The sequence below is a fragment of the Aythya ferina genome (genome assembly GCF_964211825.1).
Source record: "Aythya ferina genome assembly, chromosome: 8".
In the NCBI taxonomy this organism is placed as follows: domain Eukaryota; kingdom Metazoa; phylum Chordata; class Aves; order Anseriformes; family Anatidae; genus Aythya; species Aythya ferina.
In genome coordinates, this window is record NC_140304.1 from 4,414,678 (window position 1) to 4,436,761 (window position 22,084).

The 22,084-nt window shown below is 36.4% G+C and overlaps 2 protein-coding genes across 5 annotated transcripts in view; one reads left to right on the forward strand and one right to left on the reverse strand.

Moving 5' to 3' along the window:
- PLPPR5 (phospholipid phosphatase related 5) overlaps positions 1-14,652 on the reverse strand; it is a 286,848-nt gene extending 272,196 nt beyond the window's left edge. Inside the window, exon 1 of one of the 2 annotated variants that reach the window (XM_084527296.1) lies at positions 14,531-14,652. In XM_084527296.1, coding sequence (XP_084383422.1) covers positions 14,531-14,542 — 12 coding nt within the window. In that variant the 5' untranslated portion in view covers positions 14,543-14,652. The remainder of the gene's footprint in view (positions 1-14,530) is intronic. The other variant, XM_084527290.1, reaches the window with a different exon arrangement.
- Positions 1-22,084, forward strand: part of PALMD (palmdelphin) — a 52,040-nt gene that overhangs the window by 3,508 nt on the left and 26,448 nt on the right. The window contains exons 1-2 of one of the 3 annotated variants that reach the window (XM_084527284.1): positions 17,064-17,082; positions 21,840-21,885. In XM_084527284.1, coding sequence (XP_084383410.1) covers positions 21,841-21,885 — 45 coding nt within the window. In that variant the 5' untranslated portion in view covers positions 17,064-17,082; position 21,840. Of the gene's footprint in view, positions 1-17,063; positions 17,083-21,835; positions 21,886-22,084 lie in introns of those variants that run through there. The other 2 variants (XM_084527283.1, XM_084527285.1) reach the window with 2 other exon arrangements.

Here is a 22,084-nt window from a genome sequence, read left to right on the forward strand (position 1 = left end):
ATCAGTGCACACAATTTCCAGCAGTGCTGCAGAGCAGGATTCATTGCCCAACACCTATTCAACTGTTTCCAGGTGATATTTTCTGTAACAAAACAGAGTAACTTCATGGAGGCATTTGAATCAGAGTAAACCGGTATGCATAAAATGCTCTCATTACCAAAGATTCAAGAGAGCTTCTTCTATTTGTTTAAAGACACTTCAAGTTTTGGAATTCCAGGGAGAATTCACAATTTGGCATGGAAATGCAGTGTCAGATTCTCCAGCACTATACATTTTCATATCAAGCTGTGAACAACGTGATTCCTAGCAAACACCACAAAGGTGTAGTTACAGACTTGTTATACCTATAGCTTTATACATATACCAATGAACTTTCACTTATCCTTTTAGACAGGTTTCTTTTGCTTCCACTACAGACAACACCATTCTATTTAACTCCTGCCCCTGCACCCCCATATATACCACACGTATATCCATATTGAATACTAAATAGATTACAAGAATCAAGTTTCCCAAATGCTATATAGCAACTGCTAAGTATGAAAGGGAAACCTTTAATGGGTAGCACCTACCTATTAGCCACTACCTTGGAAGGTTCAACAGTCATTCAATTTCATCTGTTGAATGAGAAATATTGCAACAGAAAGATTACCCAGCTCTGATAAGGAATATTCCCAGCAGAGGAAAATCTCATGTTTAACAGATGATAAAGATATTAGTTCGATATTTAAGGAGAGTAGAACAGTGCAAACAAGTTCAGAAGTATTTGATTATGGATTCATTGTGTTATAAATTAATTAAAACTCAGTGTTGCTATGATAGTGGCTTAGTTCTTAAAATTCATGTGTCATTTTCTACTTTGGACAAACTATACATTGAATAAAAAATTCAATGCAGACCTCTGGACAAATTCAGTCATGGAAAAAGAGGTGAAATTTTTCCTGGTTTATTTTATAACACTATTCTTACCTTTGGTCTGTAATAAAATCCCTGAAATGAGCACACGATAGCAATTTTCAAGCAATTAACAAATACAGAAAAGACTTTGGAGGGATCATTGACAAAGCACTTGCCTGACCTTCTAGCTAATGTTTTTATGAGAAAAAATAGGTAGAACCAAAGTTCTCAAAATCTCTGCCAGGGGACAGATATCAAGTGGAATGTGACTGGTCACTCAGTATTCCCAAAAAGCAAGTATTTCTAGCAATTACATAGTCTATACATATATGCAAATAAAGGTATATAAACCTTCCTGAAGAGAAAAAGTACAGACTTTGTGTTGGTTTCTTTACCTTTTCTTTTCTGGAAGTTGCCACATGAAAGTTACAGAAAAGCATGGTTCCCTTTGTGATATACAACCATAAAAGAATGACAAGCAATTCACTCTGTTGATATTTCCATTTACTACTCTGGCTTTAAAAACAGGGAGATCATTATATCTTAATATTTAACTATGAAATCTGGTCTATCTAAAGCTTGTTACACAAAGTTAGGACATTTTTATATGTCTACTTGTAGCTTTTTTTCTTACCTTCTATATTTTCTAGCTGGGCATTTCTAAATCTGCAAAATTGCTTTAACTATGAAGTTATTCTATACACTAGATCCATCTGAGAAATCACTCAAGAGATCAGCATTTTATGTCCTTAATTATGTCCTTGTGCCATGGTCTGGCTGCAGATTTCAGAAAAATAACGAAGATAGCAATCGTGCTGGTTTGGGAGGTCTGAAAATGCTGAGGAAAGAACAAAAAAAAAAAAAAAAAAAAGAGGCCAGATTTGTACTGCCATGAATCCCTGTCCCAAAAATTACATGACGCCTCTCTTTAGGTAAGTTACAGACATCTCTGGCACTGTGGTTGCATCCACAATACTTAACCACTCACATTCATTGAACAGGATCAACCAACTGATGTACCAACAGTACATCAGGACACAGACTCAGAGATCCTTGCACTTTAACTGCTCCACATGGAAGTGGACACGTGGCCCCTGTGCCCAGTTCTAAAGTTTCTGCTGACGACAGCAGTGGAATTTGGGCGTGAATCCATTCATCTTCCATTCCTCTATCTAGAATGTGATAAAATCAAGCCAACAACTCAGGCTACAGTTGTGCTTCTTCCTTAAATGCCTTTCTTTCCTGTTGGCCACTTTTCCTTTTTCAAAAGGCCATGTCCTGTGGGAATAAAAGGCTCAAGAAGCAAAATAAGAGAATAACCTTCTCCATTTCATGAATAGATGTTTAGAATACCCATCTTCCGTCACATTCCCAAATGTTTTTCCAGCTCACAGCTATTTCAAACACATTTGAAATCTGGGAACGAACAGTGCTTTGCTTCTATATTTATGGTAAGATCTTATTTCTTTGTATATAAAGATTACAAATGTTTTCCATTTTCAAATAGTACAACTTGCTTCATTCAGAAGGAAGTTTCCATTAGTCTGGAAACAGCTCATGTTGGCAATGTTAGCTGAGGAAACAGCAAGCTGGAAAGTATAGGAACAGTTATTTGAAAAAACAAAGTGGGAAAACTAGTAAATGTTTTTCTCCAAGCTTGGGTTTGTCCATCAGAGTTTCAGAGCAATAACCTCCCACTGAAAGCAAGTACTTGAAGTTAAGTATTTGTTACATAGGTCGGAAAGACAAGTATTTTCAACTTGTTCTTGGTTGTGAGTCAGTCCTTTTGGAATTATAACATGTCTAAGTCAAAGTATCAAGCATTATCAGATGCAGAAGAAAAAAAAAAAATCATTTTTCACTTATAATTGAGAAAAGGCAAAAAGAACTCTTTGCAAATACAACGTCTGAGCAGACAGCAGGGTGACTCATGATGAACAATGAATACTAAACACTACATGCAATTAAAGAAAAGCTCTCAAAAGAGCATTCTTCTGCAAGATTCAGAACAACCAGTATACAAAGAAGCTTGGGTCTTAATACAACTATAACTTTTCTGACTTCAAAGGTACCCAAAGAATTAATTTGGTCCAGTTTTGGTAATAGCTGACTAGCCAAAAAATTAAAGCTGAAAGACTTCAGAGATGCCAGAATAATCTTATTTCTTTCTCCCCTAACACAGTAAGGATGGAGCTCTCAGTTGACTAAAGAATACCCAGGCTGATGTGTTTCTTGACTATCATTTGGCCATATGCTTCTGTTAGAAATGTCTCTTTTCCAAAAAACTGCTTGGCAGATAGTCCTAATTGCACTGTAGAGTAATTCAATGTAGTGAAGCACATTAATGCAGTTTGTGTTGTATTTGAGCAGAGCCAAATATATTCCTCTATAAACATAATCCTTAGCTGCCACCTCCCATAAAGGTTCTCTGTCTATAAGCAGCAAGCTTGACCCTGAATCTGCCCAGACATAGCTTGTAATTGCATGTTTTGAGCTACAAATGCTTTATTTCTGGATGCTCTTTGCCACCTGCACCATTGAGATCACCATGCCATGGAATTGCTCACTGGAGTCCAAAAAGAATCAACAAATTCCATAAGAGACATTCCTTATAATGGGACTGAGAAATGAGAAACTTTTCTAGTCACTACTTATATACCAGGATGCAGTTTTACATAGTGAAATTAAATCTAAACTGTATCTAGAAACATATTACTTGAGAATTGTACTTTAGTGATGCTTAAACTAATAATGAATGGATGATATTTTGGAGCATGCAAAGTAATCCATGCAAAAATGAGCATAGTTCATCTGCCAAGTGAGATTTTTGGTTGATGTTCAGGAATTTTTCTTTCAAAACAAATGTGTTCTTTCAAAGAGGTTTACAGGGTACACAGAAAAGACCTTCTTTGATGTGAGAATTGAACTGCACTAAAAAGTAATATTTCCCATCTACAGGGAGCTTTTCAAGGGCTCACAGGTAGAGGATAGATCCAGGTTGTTTATTATTCCTAGCATCTATCAAAGTAACAGACAACGGTACTCAATCTTGCTTACAAAGTCAATGCTGGGGGATAAAGATGGCGTGTGTGGCTTTAGAAAGATACCTGTAAGAAAAGTTCTCTTAGAAAACCATCCCCAGGAGACTATGAATGAGCTAAAACCTACCTTTCTGTGTGCCACTGAAAATTACTTCTAGCTCAGTCAGGTTTGAGCATTACAAGAATAGCGTTCCTTTGGCTGGCTCCCTCAGTGCAGGTGAGATGCTAAGCTGTTTAACTGGCCCCTCCTGCCGCCCAAGCTTGCAGTATCCCAGGGGATGTTATAAAGAAGAGAAATTAAATTGCACTGTCACACCCTTCTTTAATTAATTTGATCTCTCTAAATAATTAAAGCTACTTTTTTTCCCCTGCAAGAGCAAACTGTGCAGTAACTCAGTGGACTAAAGCTCTTTGGAACCTCATGGCAGTCAACAGCACCCACAGCTACTCACAAATAGAAAGCCTGACTGTGCATTATTCACACTCACACAAACATGAAGCTTCTCTGTCAAGGTTACACACCAGATTTGGGGGAGTTATGCTAGATCTGAACCAGTGATTAGACATAGAGGATCAGGCTCTATATAATGAGGATCAGATTCCATATAATTAAGTCCTAGCTACCTTGAATTGTTAATACTAATTTCGCTATACTGCAGGCTGGAAAGATCAGAATCAGTAACTGAACTGTGTGTTAGCACTCATGTGGCTCTTAGAGCCATGGTATACAAGAACATATGACCACCTCCTTAGCATAATCAGTTTCATCCAGTACAAAAACACAAGGCATGTGTTTTGTGTGCTAATACACTCAGAAAGAACCATTATCATGTCAGGACCTCAGAAGAGGAAGAACTCTTACATTAAAATCCCAGCTCAAGCAGTGTTTTTCTGTTCTCACCAAGTTTCATGCAGCCTGACAACTGCATCATTATGTTGTTTCCATATTTAAACTACTGTGTTATCCTACCTTTACCTGTCAGAACACAAACCGGCTCCCAGCTCTCTTCATAGGCAGTACATACCTTGCTAGGATCTGACAAAACATGTAGAATCTACTCATCCCATTGAGACAGCCAACATCTACAAGACCTGGCAGGTTCACCCTTGAAGCAAGGCCACTTTCTATACTTCCTTTTCTTTTTTCCTTTTTTTTTTTTTTTTTTGAAAGTGCTCTAGCTGAACAATAATAGATGTGCTATTGGTTACCCTTTCCATGCTCTTCCCTACAAACAATGGTTGGTGGAGTTACTTTATCATTCTTACTGATGCCACACCAACTCCTGCTCTATGCCCATCCTGTAACTCAATTTATTTGTCAGAATGAGGTATCAGCTGAGCAAGCCCTGACTCATTACCAGCGTGGGAACTGAACTGCTGATCAAAGACTTTTCAAGCTACTATTATGTACCTGCTGTTAGCCAGACAAAACACCAAACTATGGATCGCAAACACTGCTTCTTCAGCAACTTATTTTCTCAAATATCAGCCAACTTCTTCCTAGTGTTCACCATGATTTCTGGTTCTCACAATCTCTTCCTTGTTTTGCATTCTTGAGTTCACCTTAACAATAAAATCTGTTCCAGAAGTTCAAGCATGATTTATTTGAATGTTTCCAGAGGTGTTAAGGAAGATTTATAAGTTAGTCATTGACATGAAATAGAACTGAAAATGAAGTTGCCTAGTTTTAAAATGAATTATCTAGTTATAGCTAAAGCAAAGGGAGTGGAAGTTGCTAAGTCCAGCTATCTCCTGGTGATCTTTGGTCACTAAGCATTGAATCATATTATGTTATTTAAAGTAGATTAAATACATGTTTTCTAACAGCACACTTTGCCCAGTATAGATAAGGTCTCTAACATTATCAGAAAAGGTGGGGCATGCAAAGCATCACAGATTCAAAGCCAAGCCTTTATGAAAGCCCCTTTTATTTTCTTGCTGTATAAGTTCACTTCAGACACCATTGCCAGCCCAAGTGTTTATAAAACATCTAATATAACTGGAACACAATATGCTCTGCTGCTTTGAAAAGACTCTGTACAGACTGTGTTCTGCCAATGGTCAGTACTCTGGATGAAGGAGAAGGTATTAATAGAGATGTGTGTAGGAGGAATTTGTGGATTTTAAATGCATACATAGGTATACACTATGTGAAGGCATCTAAGAGGTGTTATTATCTCTTCTGCTCAATATCATGTGTCTTGTGCTGTATATACACCACGTAATAATTATCACTGAGTACCATTTATGAAGGCAGAAGGAATTAAATACCTGACTAGAAGCTCAGAAATTGACAAGTCACAATTTTCTTTTCATAATCCAATTAACTCCTCTGAAACCAACAGAATTTGTGGTTGCTGCTTACATGAATAGATATTTGCTGCACACAGAAAGAGACTTTACCCACTGCTGTCAGAGGCAGAGTTTCTACAATCCTCTCTGTTCAGAGCTCACTACCCCTGGTCTTCAGAAAACAGCCTCTAAGCATCACAGGAGTTGACAGCCATCTTGAAAATCTGCCCCCAGTGTGCTGAACCTGCCACACACATGCAATGAATTTGTAAAAAGCAGTTGTGTCTGCTGCAGCAAACATACTTGTCACAGCGACTAAACTGAGGCAGTGATACTGCTGCAATGTAACATAGATGATGCTTCTGCCAAGTGGGAAGTGCTGTTCCTCCCAGATAATTTCTCATCATGCCGTCAGGCTGACTCCTAAGGCAACCCTGAGTACAAGGAGACTCAGGATTTAGCAAAGTCCTGCTTACTGGTTGCATCTTCTGCTCCATATCAAAACAGCCAGGGGCTCTTGCACAAGCTGTGACTGAGGAGAAATGCTGTGGCAACACCTGGCTCAACCTCCAGCCTCTTGGGGTGAAAAATGCCAAATACCAAACCAAGCACCATCGTCTGCTAATACATAAGATGTCCGGTTGCTGATTTAGAAGGGCACTAAGACAAGATCTGAACTATAGCCCCCTGTGAAGACAGTCAGCCCACTACAGTCTCAGTATGCAAAGAATTAAGTCAGCCAAGCCACACTGAGACATTTTTTGAGAGGTACTAAATCACATGACAAGACCTTCCCTTGGCATATTGACAGGGGCAAGTTGCATTTAGCAAATGCAGTTACTCCTGAAAAAAGAATGGTGATATCATAAAAAGATTAGCATAAGAGACAGCTCAAGGGCAAACGGCATTTGCTAATAAAGACTATGGTCTGTTAGCCTGCTACTGGGTCTGTGCCATCCAAAATAATTCATGAGAAGCTAAATTATGGAGACCAGAAAGACACAACAGCGTATTGCAACAGAAATAAAATAAAAGACGCACCCTTTGAAACATCAGCCCCTCATACCAGCAAGAACTTGCTTAAGACTTCCAGGGTGTTCAGTGGGAATCAAGCAGCTGTTTCAATTCTCTGGCCTGGCCTGTATTTTAGTAGTTCAATTTCAGCAATATACCATTACTGCTACAGTCAGTTGCACCTGTAAGCTAAGAAAAGGCATTTTAAAGGGATTGTTTTTGATGTTTATTTTACCAAATAAGCAACTGTCATTTCACCTAGATTCTGAATAATTCAGTTCTCATCCAAACTACTGAGCTTCAGCTAGGTTTGTGATACGACAGTGAAGAGACACACAGTCTTTGCACTTCCATTTCATTACTAATACCACCAAACTGGCAAATCCAGTTCACATTTGAAAAAAAAATGGTTCCATTTTATAAAAGACAGCTTACAATGTACAGGCTTGAAGGAAGCAAGTGAATTCAGTAGCTGTCACAACAAGCACGTTCTGTAAATATGGTCTGTAACCAGTACAGTAGGACTGTAGATACTATAATACTCTCACCTAAGTGCCAAAAATACCACCTCCCTATGACAAATAGCAAATTCTGATGTGCTAATTATTTTTTTTAATGACAATGTGAAAAGTCAGAAATAAATGAAAAATATTCATAAGAAATAATTTAAATTGTTCTGTAAATAGTGTTTTCAATCATACATTAAGACATTTGCTTCAAGTATCTTGAATAATTTTACTTGTCTTCATTCATCTAACACTAACTGCAAAAAAGTGATAGATGAAGAAATTAATAAGTATGTTGTTTAAATACAAGTCAGACTTAGTTTAAGGTATAAGTGTATTGTTTAGGTACAAGTCTTAAATAAATTTAATTCAATAGAAAAGTTCTGCTCCTACCTGCACTCTTACTTTTGTCTGTCAGTCCCTATAACAGCTTTATCTTCAAAGAAAATCAAGGAAATGTTTCATTAAAACCAGAAGGTGGTGTCTGTGACTCTCAGGAAAGCTTAGGTGTTCCCAGAACCTGAAAACTGCTCTAGAAAAACTGTGGAAGAGCAAAGAGCATTTCTGATAGCTGGAGTGGCAGAATTGCTGGGCACATGAGAATACCAGTTCCGTGTCAGGGATTTTTGATATGTAAAGGCTGAAACAGTATTGGATTGTACTGATAAGTTTGGCTGACCTTTTAAGCCATTTTTATTATCATCTAATTTGTCATTTTCCTAAGCATGCTAAGCAATTTGTCAGTTTTTGTTATATGTTTCATAATTTTCCTTTAGCCACTCCACAAACATTATGGTTCCTTGATTATAAAGCCAAGGAACTGCTTGTTTTTTCCTTTTTTTTTTTTTTTTTTATAAAGTCTGCAGCAGTGCAGCAATAGAGATTGCACTCAGAACTTGTTGCATTAACTGCTTCAAATCCCTGTTAAAAATCTCTCCTAGTGTGCTGAAATCTTAACTTTCAATATCCTGTCACTGAATTTCATTATCATTTTGCTAAAGTAGGAAATCCTTTATCATCAATTTTCTTATAAAGTATTTTTGAAGAACTTGAACTCATTTTGCAGAACATGGTTTCTACCTATTAAATCTTTCTATCATTCTTCTTTTAACATTCCAGTCAGACTTTAGCATCCTTCTTGAAACACTGGTAGCAGAATTGGGTAATCTATTCCCCATAGCAGTTGCACTCATTCACAAACACAGAATAAGTTTAAATCTCTTTAGACCTACTCTTGAACACTACTTGGATGTCCTAGGATCACATTATCCATTTTAGCTACGGGCTTGCTATCAGAGTTAATATTCATCTATTCATCTGATTATCCAACACAACTCCCAACATCTCTTCAGCATCAGAAATGTTCAGGATAGTGCCTTAATCTTACAAATTTCATCCTTCCTAAACATGACCCTGCACATGAGAATATTAAAATGAATGTTGGTTGTGAAAAACAGTCTGCTAATGTTCCAGATCACCCCATGACAGTGAACTGTAGTCTTTGCTTTTTTTAAAAAACAACAACAACAACCCTTGTGTTCTTGAGTTGACTTTTTTTAAGTTTGGTTCTTAATGAAGACATCAATGGAAACAATACAACTCTATTAGATTTCCCAGAAGAAGCATCAAATGAATGTGATGAAATATTTTCGATTTATTGGTACTCACTATATCACCTTCCTTTAATGCATTATTAGACCTTGTATCAGCCTACTCAACATTTTCCCTGGAACAGTTGTTAGGCTAACAAGCCAAAAATTATCTGGGCTAAACTATTTATCTCTTCTAATACCATTATACATTTCACTGAAGAATTTTAAGCTATACTATATGCTACAGTTTACATCAGTAACTTTTGTGAAAGACTGCATTTCTACTTATTGTACTAGGGAATGGCAAAGATAAAATTATTCCTCTCCATTCAAGAGCAAATGATATCTGCAAAGGAAAGAAATCACAGCCAAGGCTTTAAGACTTTGTGAAAGAGGCTATTACTCTCTTCAAATACCACAGGAATTCAGTATGAAAGTAACATAGTCCGTCAGAAGCCACTAGAAACTTTGTCAAGCTTTAATATGATGTAGTAGATGTATAAACCACCTCTTTCCTGTGTAGCATTACTCATTTTTCATTTACTGCCACACTATGAAGACATTTTGATCCTTCATGGTGCTGAGGGGAAAAAAAATTAAAAAAAAAATAAAAAATCAACTCTTCTTCAAAATGCTGTCAACTTATTCTTTCCTTCTCCATTAGAAGTTTCTATTGCTTTTCTAAGACAATGAAGATAAGTTGTAAATTGCTAGCATTTATTATTATTATTATTGAATGGAACAAAGAAGAATTTGCAACAGCATTATTTTCCCAGTCAGTATATTAATCCTAAACTAAGAATTGTTTGATCAAGATACCTATATAGGAAGATATCAACAGCTGAATCAGATGGTTTCAGATTCATTTGCTTTCATTTAGTTTCTGTTTTTAAAAGGTGCCATGGATTAAAAAAATGAAGAGTACAAAAGGCCACTTCTTATAATTTGATTTAATGTATATAGTCTTCCTACTGCATAATAGCACATACAAATCTCAATCATTGAATACTGTCCTGTTGTTTTAGCACTTAGCTGTACTGGGTTTGAATTATCATAATTGCAAGTCAAGAAAAAAATTAAGATTCAGTTCCTTAGAACTAAAGAAAAAATGCAGCAGTTTGTCACTTCTCAATTGCACAGTGGGCCACTGCAAAAGTATATTTGCATCATTTAAGCTTAGAGGAAAACTACAAAACATTTATAATTAAGAATTTTCATGATATGCAGAATTCCAAAGGGGAATAGAGAAATAGAGATCTTCAGCTGTTCCTACACAATGTATTATTCTTAATATTATACTTTCAAAACAGAATTTTAAAATTAAAAAAAGAAAAAAGAGAGAGAAAAAAAAGCCTGATTAGACAACTGCTTTGTAATTAAGTAGATTGGAGGTGGATGCCATCAGAGATTTTCTGTAAACTTTTAAAACAATGACATTAACCCAGGCAGACTAACAACTTAATCTACAGATAAATGAGAATGCATGGTAGGTCTGAAACTCTTTATTTTGAATCCCACATTCACTTGAAAAGACATGGCACCTTGTTTATGAGTTGCTGTAAACCTTTTCATTACTGACGAGGATCCACTAATTCAGAAAGACTAAATGGCAAAATAATTGAATAATCAAAGATGTATAAACCAAAGAATCAAAATAATTCTTATCCCACTTTCATGCCTGTAACTGAGCATATCTAGGAACTAGAAGTAACTAAATTAGAGTAGGCGTTTGTTGTCTCAATAGCTAGGAGTGTTTCTTTAAACCAGACCAAAGTTTGCTTGCCAATCACTCAAAAGGTCAAATAAGAAAATTAAAAGCAAAACTAGATCTAAGAGGTTAATCTGAATAATGATATTGTAGGATTCATTCACAGGGTGAAGATAGGACTGTGTAAAAAAAAAATAAAGCAGATCTGAAAGTACTGATTTAGCACAGGAGGATTTGCCTTAGGCTCTAGTATATTTCTCATTCATAAAAATTATTTTTGACAAGCTGTACTACAGATAGCATTTACCTACAGGAATTAGAAAACCATAAGAGAATTGCTACTTCAAAGGAAATGTTGATTGGAGAATTTAAAGTAATATTCTAGAAGAGAAACAAGAAGAATTCAGTCAAGATGTTCTGTTGATTCAAAACTCTCTTTTGAAAGCACTGTGTGAGAATAAAATCCTCATTGCTTCAGCCATGCTTACGAGCTTTCAAAGTCTGTCCTGTATATCTATTCTTGTATTATTCATGTAGCTTTCAAAACTGGCATTTAATTTTACTCAGAGTCCTACACCACAAGCATTATACAGCCATTATTGACAAGACAACCCAAGGGACAGGGATGCAAGGAATATTTTCAGAATGTCCTGAGTGCTTAAAGCTGCTCTAAGGATTTCACAATTTCTTAGGTCAGGGACACTTAAAGCAAGGGATTCAAGCTGTGGTCAGGTTTGTTAGCAGCCTGTCAGTGCAGACTGTTCACACTGAGACCTGGCACCCTGGAGAACAGGACCTTCCTCACCAAACACTGACAGAGGTAGACAGATTTGCTCAGGGTTTATAGGATTAATAAAGGATAGGAGAAAGACCGAGTATTAGGAGAATGTCTAAGTGGGAGGAGGAGGCTGAGTGTGGTTTTTTTTGGAAAACAGAATGTCAGTTTGGTGAAAGTACCACGTGACAGCAAGTGTTGCTGTCAGTTTTGCTAAAGCTGCCACAATAATAAGGCAATTAAGGCAAAAGGCTGCAGTCAAAGGAATTAGGACTCAGAAGAAGATTTATTTTCAATCCCCTATCAGGAGCCATTGAACAGATCCATTCTACTACCAGCATCATCAATTATAATTGCTATTTTGCATATGGTATCACACAACAGGCAGCATTAGCTCAGCCCTTGCCAACGCAGTTGGTGCAAGCACGTGGCACTCACACTGCTCTGAAAATCCGCAACACACACCTTCACATGTTTTTCAGGACAAGTCTCCAGATTGCTGTCTGAACGTTGCCAAACATAGCTAAGCATAGTTAAGTGTTTGGTCATAATGTACAGAAATTGTTCGTTTTCCAATCTATATTGCACATCTTAAGAATTTGCACAAAATGTAAAAGTTCTGTTGTTATTCTCGTTAACCTAGCTTCAGAAATTCAGTAATCAGCTCTGCCAGTAAGAGGAACTTTTTTCTGAAGTTCTCTGGGGGCAAATGAATACAAAGCCATTTGCTGCCTCTGTCAAGAACAGGTATTCCTCAAGACATCATTTAACTGCAAAAGTTACTTAACTTGTGTTGGTAGCATGGTACTCTTAAAAAATAAATAAATAAATAAATAAATAAATAAATAAAGTTGTTTTTTTATTATTATTATTATTATTCCAACTGTTTTGTTACAATCAATATTCAAAACAGGAAACTGAAATTACAGTTTGCCAATACTTCAAGATACTTACAGAATTATGAAATGAGTGAATGAGTGAAGGGCTGAGAGACAATGTAATACATGACTATGTGATTAATAAGCATGAAGTTCTCTAGAGGTGATCAACACATTAAATGAAACTGTGAAATGAAATAAATTCCATGCACTCATACTGGTAGAAAGAATAACTTCAGAATAATATGACCTTGATGTAGGACATTTCTTGGGACTAAGGAGAGCTAAGGTCCCTCTGCTACATTTAAGCTGTCATTTCCTTCAGATATATCATTAGGTCCCCAAAAGTACCTCTCTGCTAGCTGGAAGTCTAAACTGATGTTATTGAAGTTGTTTAATCTATCTAACTTCAGCTCTTCAATTTCTAAACCACCACATTAAACAACTCAGCAATAAATCTATGCAACAGTTATGACAACTTCTGATTAAAATCCTGAGCTGAATTAGCCAAAATAAATAAGAGTACAGACCAATTAAATCTGTCTAGATCATCTTTATTTATTTATTTAAGCTATTATAATACTCTGTAAAGGGAGAAATTACCTGACAAGCCTCTTTCCCAGATTAACTGTATGCCTCAAAACCCATTCCAGAAGTCATTTCACCTACAGGCAAAATGCAGTAGTCATATTTTCAAAATTAAAAATGTTTTGCTAAAAGCTGTAGATGGTTAAAATAGCATCCATCTGCAGACTTTGCAGGCCATCAGCCTTCAGATACATTTGGACAAGATCTTCTATCCAACCAAAGATCCTGCTTGCTAGACCAATGAGAAATATATGAAGACACCCTTCACAAATCACATCTAATTCGGAAGTGCTGTGAGCTGCACATTAGCTCAACTTTCCTGATGTCAGTCAGTAAAGAACTTGATCATAGCTGAGAAGATACAACAGCAAAAGAGCCTTTATATTCTTCAAAAGATTATTTCATACATCCTGCAGCCAGATTATTGCTTGCATTATTCATGAGCTATAATAAAATATTAACCTTTGATCTGCCAAAAGCATTTGAAAGACCTCCAAAAAAAAAAAAAAAGTGGTTTCGCACATTGTATTAAATAGTCTCTAAAGATAAATTTACATATAACAATGAAACTTATCTAACAGCTTACCACCAGTTCCTTTTCTTCACACTCCTCCCTCCTCTTTCCCTGTTTTCCCCCTCCTTTGCATTTTCCAGTAGCCAAACAGTTCCACCCTCTACCATCTTCCTTTACCATATTTTGGCACTTATCAGACTTCTCTGGGCAATGATATTACTTGCTAGCTCAGCAACAGCCACTTCTTTTTTGCTTGGTTAGTTCCCTGCCAGCTTAGTGAGCAGATAGCTAAATTAGCTAAATAAGCTGTGGGAATGCATGTCCAGGAGAAAAAGAGAGAGAAAGAAGCGGGATGCCTCTTCTGAACACCAAGCAGTGTCTATTCAGACTTCTCAAGTAATTTTACCCTAAATAACTACCAAGCAAGCAGTATAATATTACTTAGATGATCCAGTTCAGATTTAAGTGAAAAGAAGGAACATAACATCTTTCTGCTAAGAAAATATAGCCATGAAACAGGTCTAAAATTCTGACAATCAAAATAAATCTTAAGAGAATAATATAGGAATTATATTCCCATTCCCTATATTCCATGTTAAACTAAGATTTTTTTATTGGTCCTATTTAATAGTCATCACTCTGAGATAAGGGGTTAACTAAACAGGGTGCTATGAGAAGCAAAAGTTAAATATTTCACTGACAAAAAATCTAAGATGGTGACATACTCTCCCAGACATCCGGATGACTAGTCAGCTTCAGCTCCTTGCACTGCATCACTCGGTATTCCACTTGGTAAGCTCCAGCCATTCAATCAGAATCACTGTGTTATTCAGATGACCTACTAGCACTGCAAACAAACAGGGGACAGCTGGAGTTAACAGGCTGAATGACTGACAAGTTACCAAACTCAGCTACCAAATAACAAACCTCATAAGGAAAAAAAAAAAAAAAAAAAAAGTCTGCCTCACTGAAGAAAATAGGCCCACATTTGCAAAAAGAGTTATCTACAATAAATAATATATCAGCCTTGCTAACAGTAACATTTTGTATAATCGTATGTTTTTTCCCACTAATACTTGGAAGGGCTTACACAAAACACATCGCATGGAGATATTTTTTGCCCACCCACAGCACAGGACAGTGAATATCAGAAAGCACAGGAAGGATTGCCAGAGTCTGAAGTCATCATGTTTTCACAGGAGTTTCAAGTTTCAGATAAATAGCTAAGCGTACATGCTTATTATAACCGTCAATGTAAGAGGTCTCAGACGCTGGAACACTGTGGTGAGGCAGGCCTGAGGCTTGCAAGATGTCGGCGTTCATCCAGTCACTCACTGCTGCAAAGAACCACATTTCCTCCATCCTTCCCCTCTCCCTGTTCATCTCCAGCCAGAATCCCGCTCCCTCTTACCCACTAGTGCTACTGTTCCTCTAATCTCTCAGCAAGCCTATTCGACTCACTGGCAAAGCAGACGTTCATGAATTTGGGGTTTAAGTATTTTGTTTTGTTTAATTATTTTCCTAACAGCATTTTCCGAATTATTTTCCAATCCTGAATTTGTGATAGCAAATTCAGTGCATTCACAGACTAGCCAGAGGAAGGAAAGTGGCAGGAAAACATGTCTGGAAGTGTGGGTGGAGAAAACAGTAATTCCTCCTTGCCTTGCTGAGAGCCATCAGACAAGGTTAATCCAGTCTTGCAGAACACCCAAGCTCCGGTATTCAAGGTAGACCTCGCTACAGGCACAGGCTGGTTAGGCAGCTTCCCAGGGGAGCAGAGTTCTGCCCATGCCTCAGGAGATGGGAATCAGTTGTTGTAACCTGCACAGCTTCCACTCTTCAGCAAATATTGGTCATTAGAGGTACTTGCTGAATGGCTTCACTACCACCTGTCTCCCTCAGATGCAGAAGAAAGGCTCTCCCCTAAGGGATTCCTATGTCAGCTTTGCTTTCTAGAGCAAGTCATCTGCATGTTCAGCGTTTCCACCAGCAGCACTTGTGCTCTGAACACAGCTCTTGTCAACGTGAAGTATTCACAAAAATATCTGCAAGGCCCTAGCTTTGCTCTGCTGTCCTTCTGAAGCATGTTAGTCACAACCACCACTGTTTACTGTTCTCTTTGTGTTCTCCAAATGTTTTGGCAAACAAAAATCAGAAGAATATGTTATCCAGTTTATATTACTATGGACAGCAACATAGCCGTCTGGGTTTTGTTACTTTCCACAGGATTGGCCTTGGTCATGGGATATTTGGTTTCACTTAATTAAACCAACTAAACTACATAACTAAAGCTAGTTTTCAGAGCCCTGCTAAAAATTCCCCACACAGTTGGCTGGGTAGGATTTAGATCTCTGCACTATTCTTAGACATGCATATCTGCAGCAACTGGAAAATGCTAGGTTGCAATCAATGCATTCCACAACATGTTTAAGGCTGTGACCCTGAGTATTTCAAATTGTGGTTTCATTTATTTCAGTTTACAAAAACACACACACACAATTATCATTATTATTCAAGCACCTGAACACACTCTGTTAAGAATCTCACATTCAGTATCACCACAGTACTTAAACTTAAATTAAACAATTCACAGAAGTGTAATCTTTAACTGAGAAACAACACAGTGAAAATTGCTTTGGAAACCTCCCACATTCAGAATTTCATAAAACACTTCCAATGTACACAAGGCCAAGTACTGACAAGAGTCTGGGAACATGAAATAAGCTACATAAACATGTTTAACTTACTAAAGAACAACCAGACTGACAAATTTCACAGTGTGATTTTAGAAAATGGGGGCAAGGTGAATCATATTTAGCTAAATAGTATTTATAGATTGGCTCCATTGTGCATATAGTTTATACACATGTGCATATAATTCCTCCAGTGTAGAAGAGAAAGCAGAGCCTATGCTGTGTTTTAAAAACCTCTCTAGTATTGAAAGATATCTGTCAAGGAAACTTATTATAAAATATGAATAAAATAATCAATGTTTTTAAAACAATTGAAGGCAATGGCCAATATCTGTCTCTTTAGTTTGATTTCTAAAGACTTTACATATTCAGAGCTATTAATAGCAACAGGAAGGGAGTTGTACCAACAGAAACATAATACTTCAAGGCTTTTCCTCCCAGGGATTCAGGGTGTGTGCCTACTCAAGCAAGGTAAAATTTAGCTTCATTAACACTGTAAGAACAGGGGTATTTGGATTTTTTATTTTTTTTTTCCTTCCATGAGAGGACCCAAGAAATTCATTGTTAATTCATTTACCTATGTGGTAAGTAATTTTTTTCAAGTATTGCTTTGCCAAAATTGGCCTCCAAGGCAACAATTTAATCCATCTTGAGAGCTGGCAGAGGCTTTGTTATAAACTTCCTCTAGGATCCTAGAAATGTACACAATTCATTTTTACATAATTTCTAACATTGTATAATTCGCTGGAAGGATATGGTTTTCTTCTTCTCCTTTTTCACTTTATTTTACCATATGCGTGCAAGTACACAAATTAATATAATCTGTACTACAACTAAAGTATAAAAGAAAGCATCCTTAACTGTTATTTACCTGATGATGGCCATGCAATCCCACATGCTAAACAGGCCATTAGATTAAAATTTAGTGACCGGGAGAAGCTAAGATAGAAAATTGTGGAAGGAAAACAGGCTATTACCTTTACTAACTGCTAATAGTTTCTGTGTATTTTTATATATGTTGCACACACACATTTGCATGCCTACACATATTTAGACATATAATACAACATTCTAGGGATAGTTTAACTTCCTTTGTCTATGTTATTCTCAGTTTGAAGTTTTTTCCCCCTTATGAACACATTTTTCCATGAAACACCTATCAGTTTAGCTCAGAATTTATGATTTGATGGATGCATGACAACATTATTTATAATACTAAAGAGATCAGGTTAAAGTAAAACAGATGTAATGGGTGTTGCTACTGGCTAGTATCCTTTCCATATGTAAGTTTTCCATCACTTTCCATCACAAGCATACATTTTATGCTTTTAAGCCAGATAATACCACCACACTGAGCCTCAGAAGAGTCTATCTGGATGCATTCAAGACAAAAGCTGTTTGCTGCTTACTGTGCGATGTTAATACACTGTTGAGTGAACCAGCTGGAAGTAGTTTGCAGACTAATGGTGGAAACCGCCTTCAGCTTTGAAAGCATTAAACTAGCCTTTGACTAAGACAAATGAACCTTATATCTTATGGGAGTGCTGTGAAATAGCATACAGCCAACAAGTAAGTTTCTAACAAAACAGTTTTGGGGAAAAAAAAAAAAAAATTAGTTGTCTATTTATATGTATTTAATCTAGAATAAACACAAGTTTTCAGATTTTCAGTTTTTCTATTTCTTGTTGGCATATTTATCACTTTTAAAATGCAAAATCTTTGTTGTATCTGTTGAAGAGAACACTTGTCATTCAACAGAGGCCTCTCAAACACCAGGGCTTTGGGTTAATTTACAGCAGGCTGTGGTAGGCATTTTCAGTGAGGGACCTTCAATAAAATTTATCTCCTCTCTATTCCTCTGCTGTCAGAAGGTCAAGACTAGAAGCAGACAGATGCATAGCAGCAATGCATTTGTTCAGTGTAAGAATACAAAATTAATTTTAATGCTGAGTAAGAGGCCCCTTTTGTGCTCAAAAAAAAAAAAAAAAAAAAGCTAAAAATGCTACAGAAGTCAGCTCATCAAGAAACAAAATAATCAGAAAAGTTAAGATATACAAAATGGTGAGTCATGAACTTAGTAACCATGCTTTCCAGAACGTATGTGCTATGTTTTCAACTAGTAACCATCTATCAATGCCATTTACTTCAAACTAACTTTTTCACATATATTTTCAAAAAACAAAAGCTTCTAGCTGTTTACCAGTAATGAGATGTTTGTTCCTAGAAACTGTATTGTTTACTACAAAAAAAAGTATTGTTTACTACAACAATAATCTATAATTCACTATAAAGGTGTTATTACCTTAGGTTATTTTATTTATTTATTTATTTATTTTCAAAGGAAATCAGTGTGACAAATAAAACTGAGCATGGTGTTGCTTGTAGAGAACAGCCCTGGACAGCTGCTATGGTTATGAAATGACAGGATTTCTCTGCACCAATATTCAGACTTTGCTCTAGAAATTGACAACAAAATTCGTACTTCCAGATGTGAAAGTGCTTCTGAGGTCCTACTTCTGGATTTTCGTTGAAGATATTCTTTAACCCACTTTTGTGTATTACTTCATCATGCAACCATTTCACCACATGCTTTTGATTCCCATTATTACTCCTGTATTAGGTATCCAGTACAAAATAGAAGTGAACAAAGGAAGTAAAGCCAAAACATACAACTTGTATTGCATATTCAGTCATACAACGAACAGGTTCTGCATGACTCTAACAAAGGAAAAATATACAGTTGCCAATTATGGAAACAGGTTAACAAATTATTCTTCCAATTTTTTTTTTTTTAATTTTTTTTTTTGGCTTTAGGTTGCAGAATAGGTAAATAATTTCCTCTGGGTATGTTGCTGGCAGGCAAGTTCTGAAAACCTTGTTCCAAGAATCCTGAAAACAGACTGAAAACACAGCTGTTCAGATTCACTGATCTGATGACAAGACATTGTGGATACTCTTATTGGTGAAGCAGGCTCAAGGGGCAGACAGAGTGACAGCTGGTCCATTTCTTCTCTTGTCCATAAATCCCATTTCAAATAGGATTAAGATAACTGGAAAACAACCTACTGACTGGACAACAAATCCTTCCTAGCAAGAGGATATATGATTTAAACAATTTAAAACGTTTTAAGTGGGCTTTAAATACTTTCTTAATAATGGTCACTTAAAAAGGGAAGCAACATTTTAGAAGCCATCTTCAGGTTAGTTGAAAAATCTGGGGGCTTAGATTAGTGAAAGATGTTAAATCATTTTCAGGTCTGTAAATACGTAACACCGAGAAGTATGGTTTTTAAATGTGTTTAAATAATTTTGAAGAATAACATTAAAAAAAATACTCTAGATCACAAAAATTCAAAACAATGTAATCACATTGATTCTAATTTGAACCTGAACTACTGGTCTTATTTCTTCACCCAATGAAAACGTAATCACGTTTAGCTCAGACAACAGATTCTGGCCCAAAACATAATTATTTCTGATGTAAACATTTGCTGCCTCAAATATTTTTGAACAGTTTGAAATCAGCATAAGCAGTTAAACTTTAAGATGAACTTCACAGAATACAAAAATTAAAGAAATCTACGCTAATTTATGAAAGATTAAACAGAAAGCCTATCTTGGCTTTTGCAGCAGAAGTATATTTAATTTAGTGGAATGGTTGAATTTATTCTCAAATCCATAAACTGAATACATTTAAATTCCCATGTAATCTGGCTCTTGAAATACCTCAGTACACTTGCCTTTGAACTTTTCATTTGCTTTTAAGTGGTAATGTTTTTTTAATTTTGGGTGCTGACCAAATGAAGCATATATTACTATTTAAAAAAAGCATCTTCATTGGAGAATCAAATATGGGGTCTTTGCATGTTTGAACAAAACGTCAGGGTGGATCACAGTATAAACAAAACATTAATGCATCCTTAATCTCAGTCTGGAGAGGAATAGTTTGGGTATGTGAACTAGTGATGACATACTAGAAAGGTGGAAATTGAAATTAAATATTAATTCATATTGGATTATGAGTATGTAACTTTAAGCATTCAATCTGGTAACGTCTTAGAGTTTTCTTAGTAATGAGCCCACCAAGCTTCAGGTAAATGTACTGACAAGTATAACCAAATCCCATTGAGTTCAGTCACCCCAATGTATCAGTAGGAAAAAAAAAAAATAAAAATAAAAATAAATGCTCACTCATGTTGGTGTCCTTGCAGATATTTAAGTTACATGATACTGAGAGGTAAACAAAGATTTTTGGATTCACATTATATCTTTATGCTGTTTGAATTTAGCTTTATCTTGCTTCTATGTTAGAATTTTTTCCACAACTGGATCTTGCTAAAGGCAGTTCCACTTGTTTTACAAGCTTCCTAAATTGATTTTGGGAGGCTGACTCCCACTCGTGTAATTGGAAAGGTCGAAATGTATGCCTTCCTTTAAGAAGCATAATGCAGTTTTCAGCAGAAACCCAAAGCGCGCACGAACACACACACACACACACACACAAAAACCTTCAAGTCAGCTGAATGGAAATTCATTGTGAGAGTCAATGGCATTTTAGATTCACCTAACACAGCACTGTCATCTTAGACACTGAAATGATGATCCCTGAAATCCTTACTTAGATAAAGCTTCCACTGAGTCTTTTGTAGCTGACAAGTGATTGCACAGATTAACATGCATTCAGTGGTAGAACTGATTGCCTTAAGTTCATTTTACTTTAGGTTATCATCTTTAAAACATTCTTTCAGCTATGAATACAGCTTTTCTAAAAATTAATTTTGGAAATTAAACTAAAGGTGTCACCTCTGCAAACCCCATGCCAGCTACAGTGCTAACATTACAATGGGTTAAAATGTTACAGGTGAAACAAGCTTCACAAGAAATAGAAATACTTAAATTTAAAATATGTTGGTCACCAGAGGCACACACAAAAGGGAAAAAAGAAATGGGAACATAAAAATTTTCTTCAACCACGGTCCTGAAAGATTCTGTTTTGGGCATTTAACAGTTAAAGAAGCAATGGCATGTTAACTGAGCACATTAAAACAAAGAGTTGGCAGCTTCTGAAGGAAAAGGGCTTGTGCTTCACTGTTCCAACTTGTCAGTCAACTCATGCCAGCACTCTCCACGTCTGCCTCTTCTACACACCCTCATTACATGTGTCTGTCTGGACTGATCTGTTCATCTGTTCAGGGACTCTCCCGACAAGTCAAGAATTCTGCCTTCTCTCTGCTCTGGAATTGGATCAAATCACCTCAGCATTTTTGTAGCCCCATCAGGAGGCTTTTGTTTATGGTCTCTTTCGGTTTTCCTTCAGTACTTGTCTGTTTTTGATTTCCAGAATGGAGGAAGCTGAATTGCTGAAGGAAAGATTCCAGGCCATAACAGTAAGTGCTTATAGTTATAACTTGCTACTTAAAAAAAAAAAAAAAAAAAAAAAAAAAAAAAGCTTAGAAATAGTATTGTATTAATGAGCTACTTTGTGTTTCCTGCCTACTTTGTGTTTCCTGAAGAATGTTTTAATCTCAGGAAGGAAAATGAAAAAGACTTATGTGTGCTGGAAATTGTTACATTTTGATTCTGTTT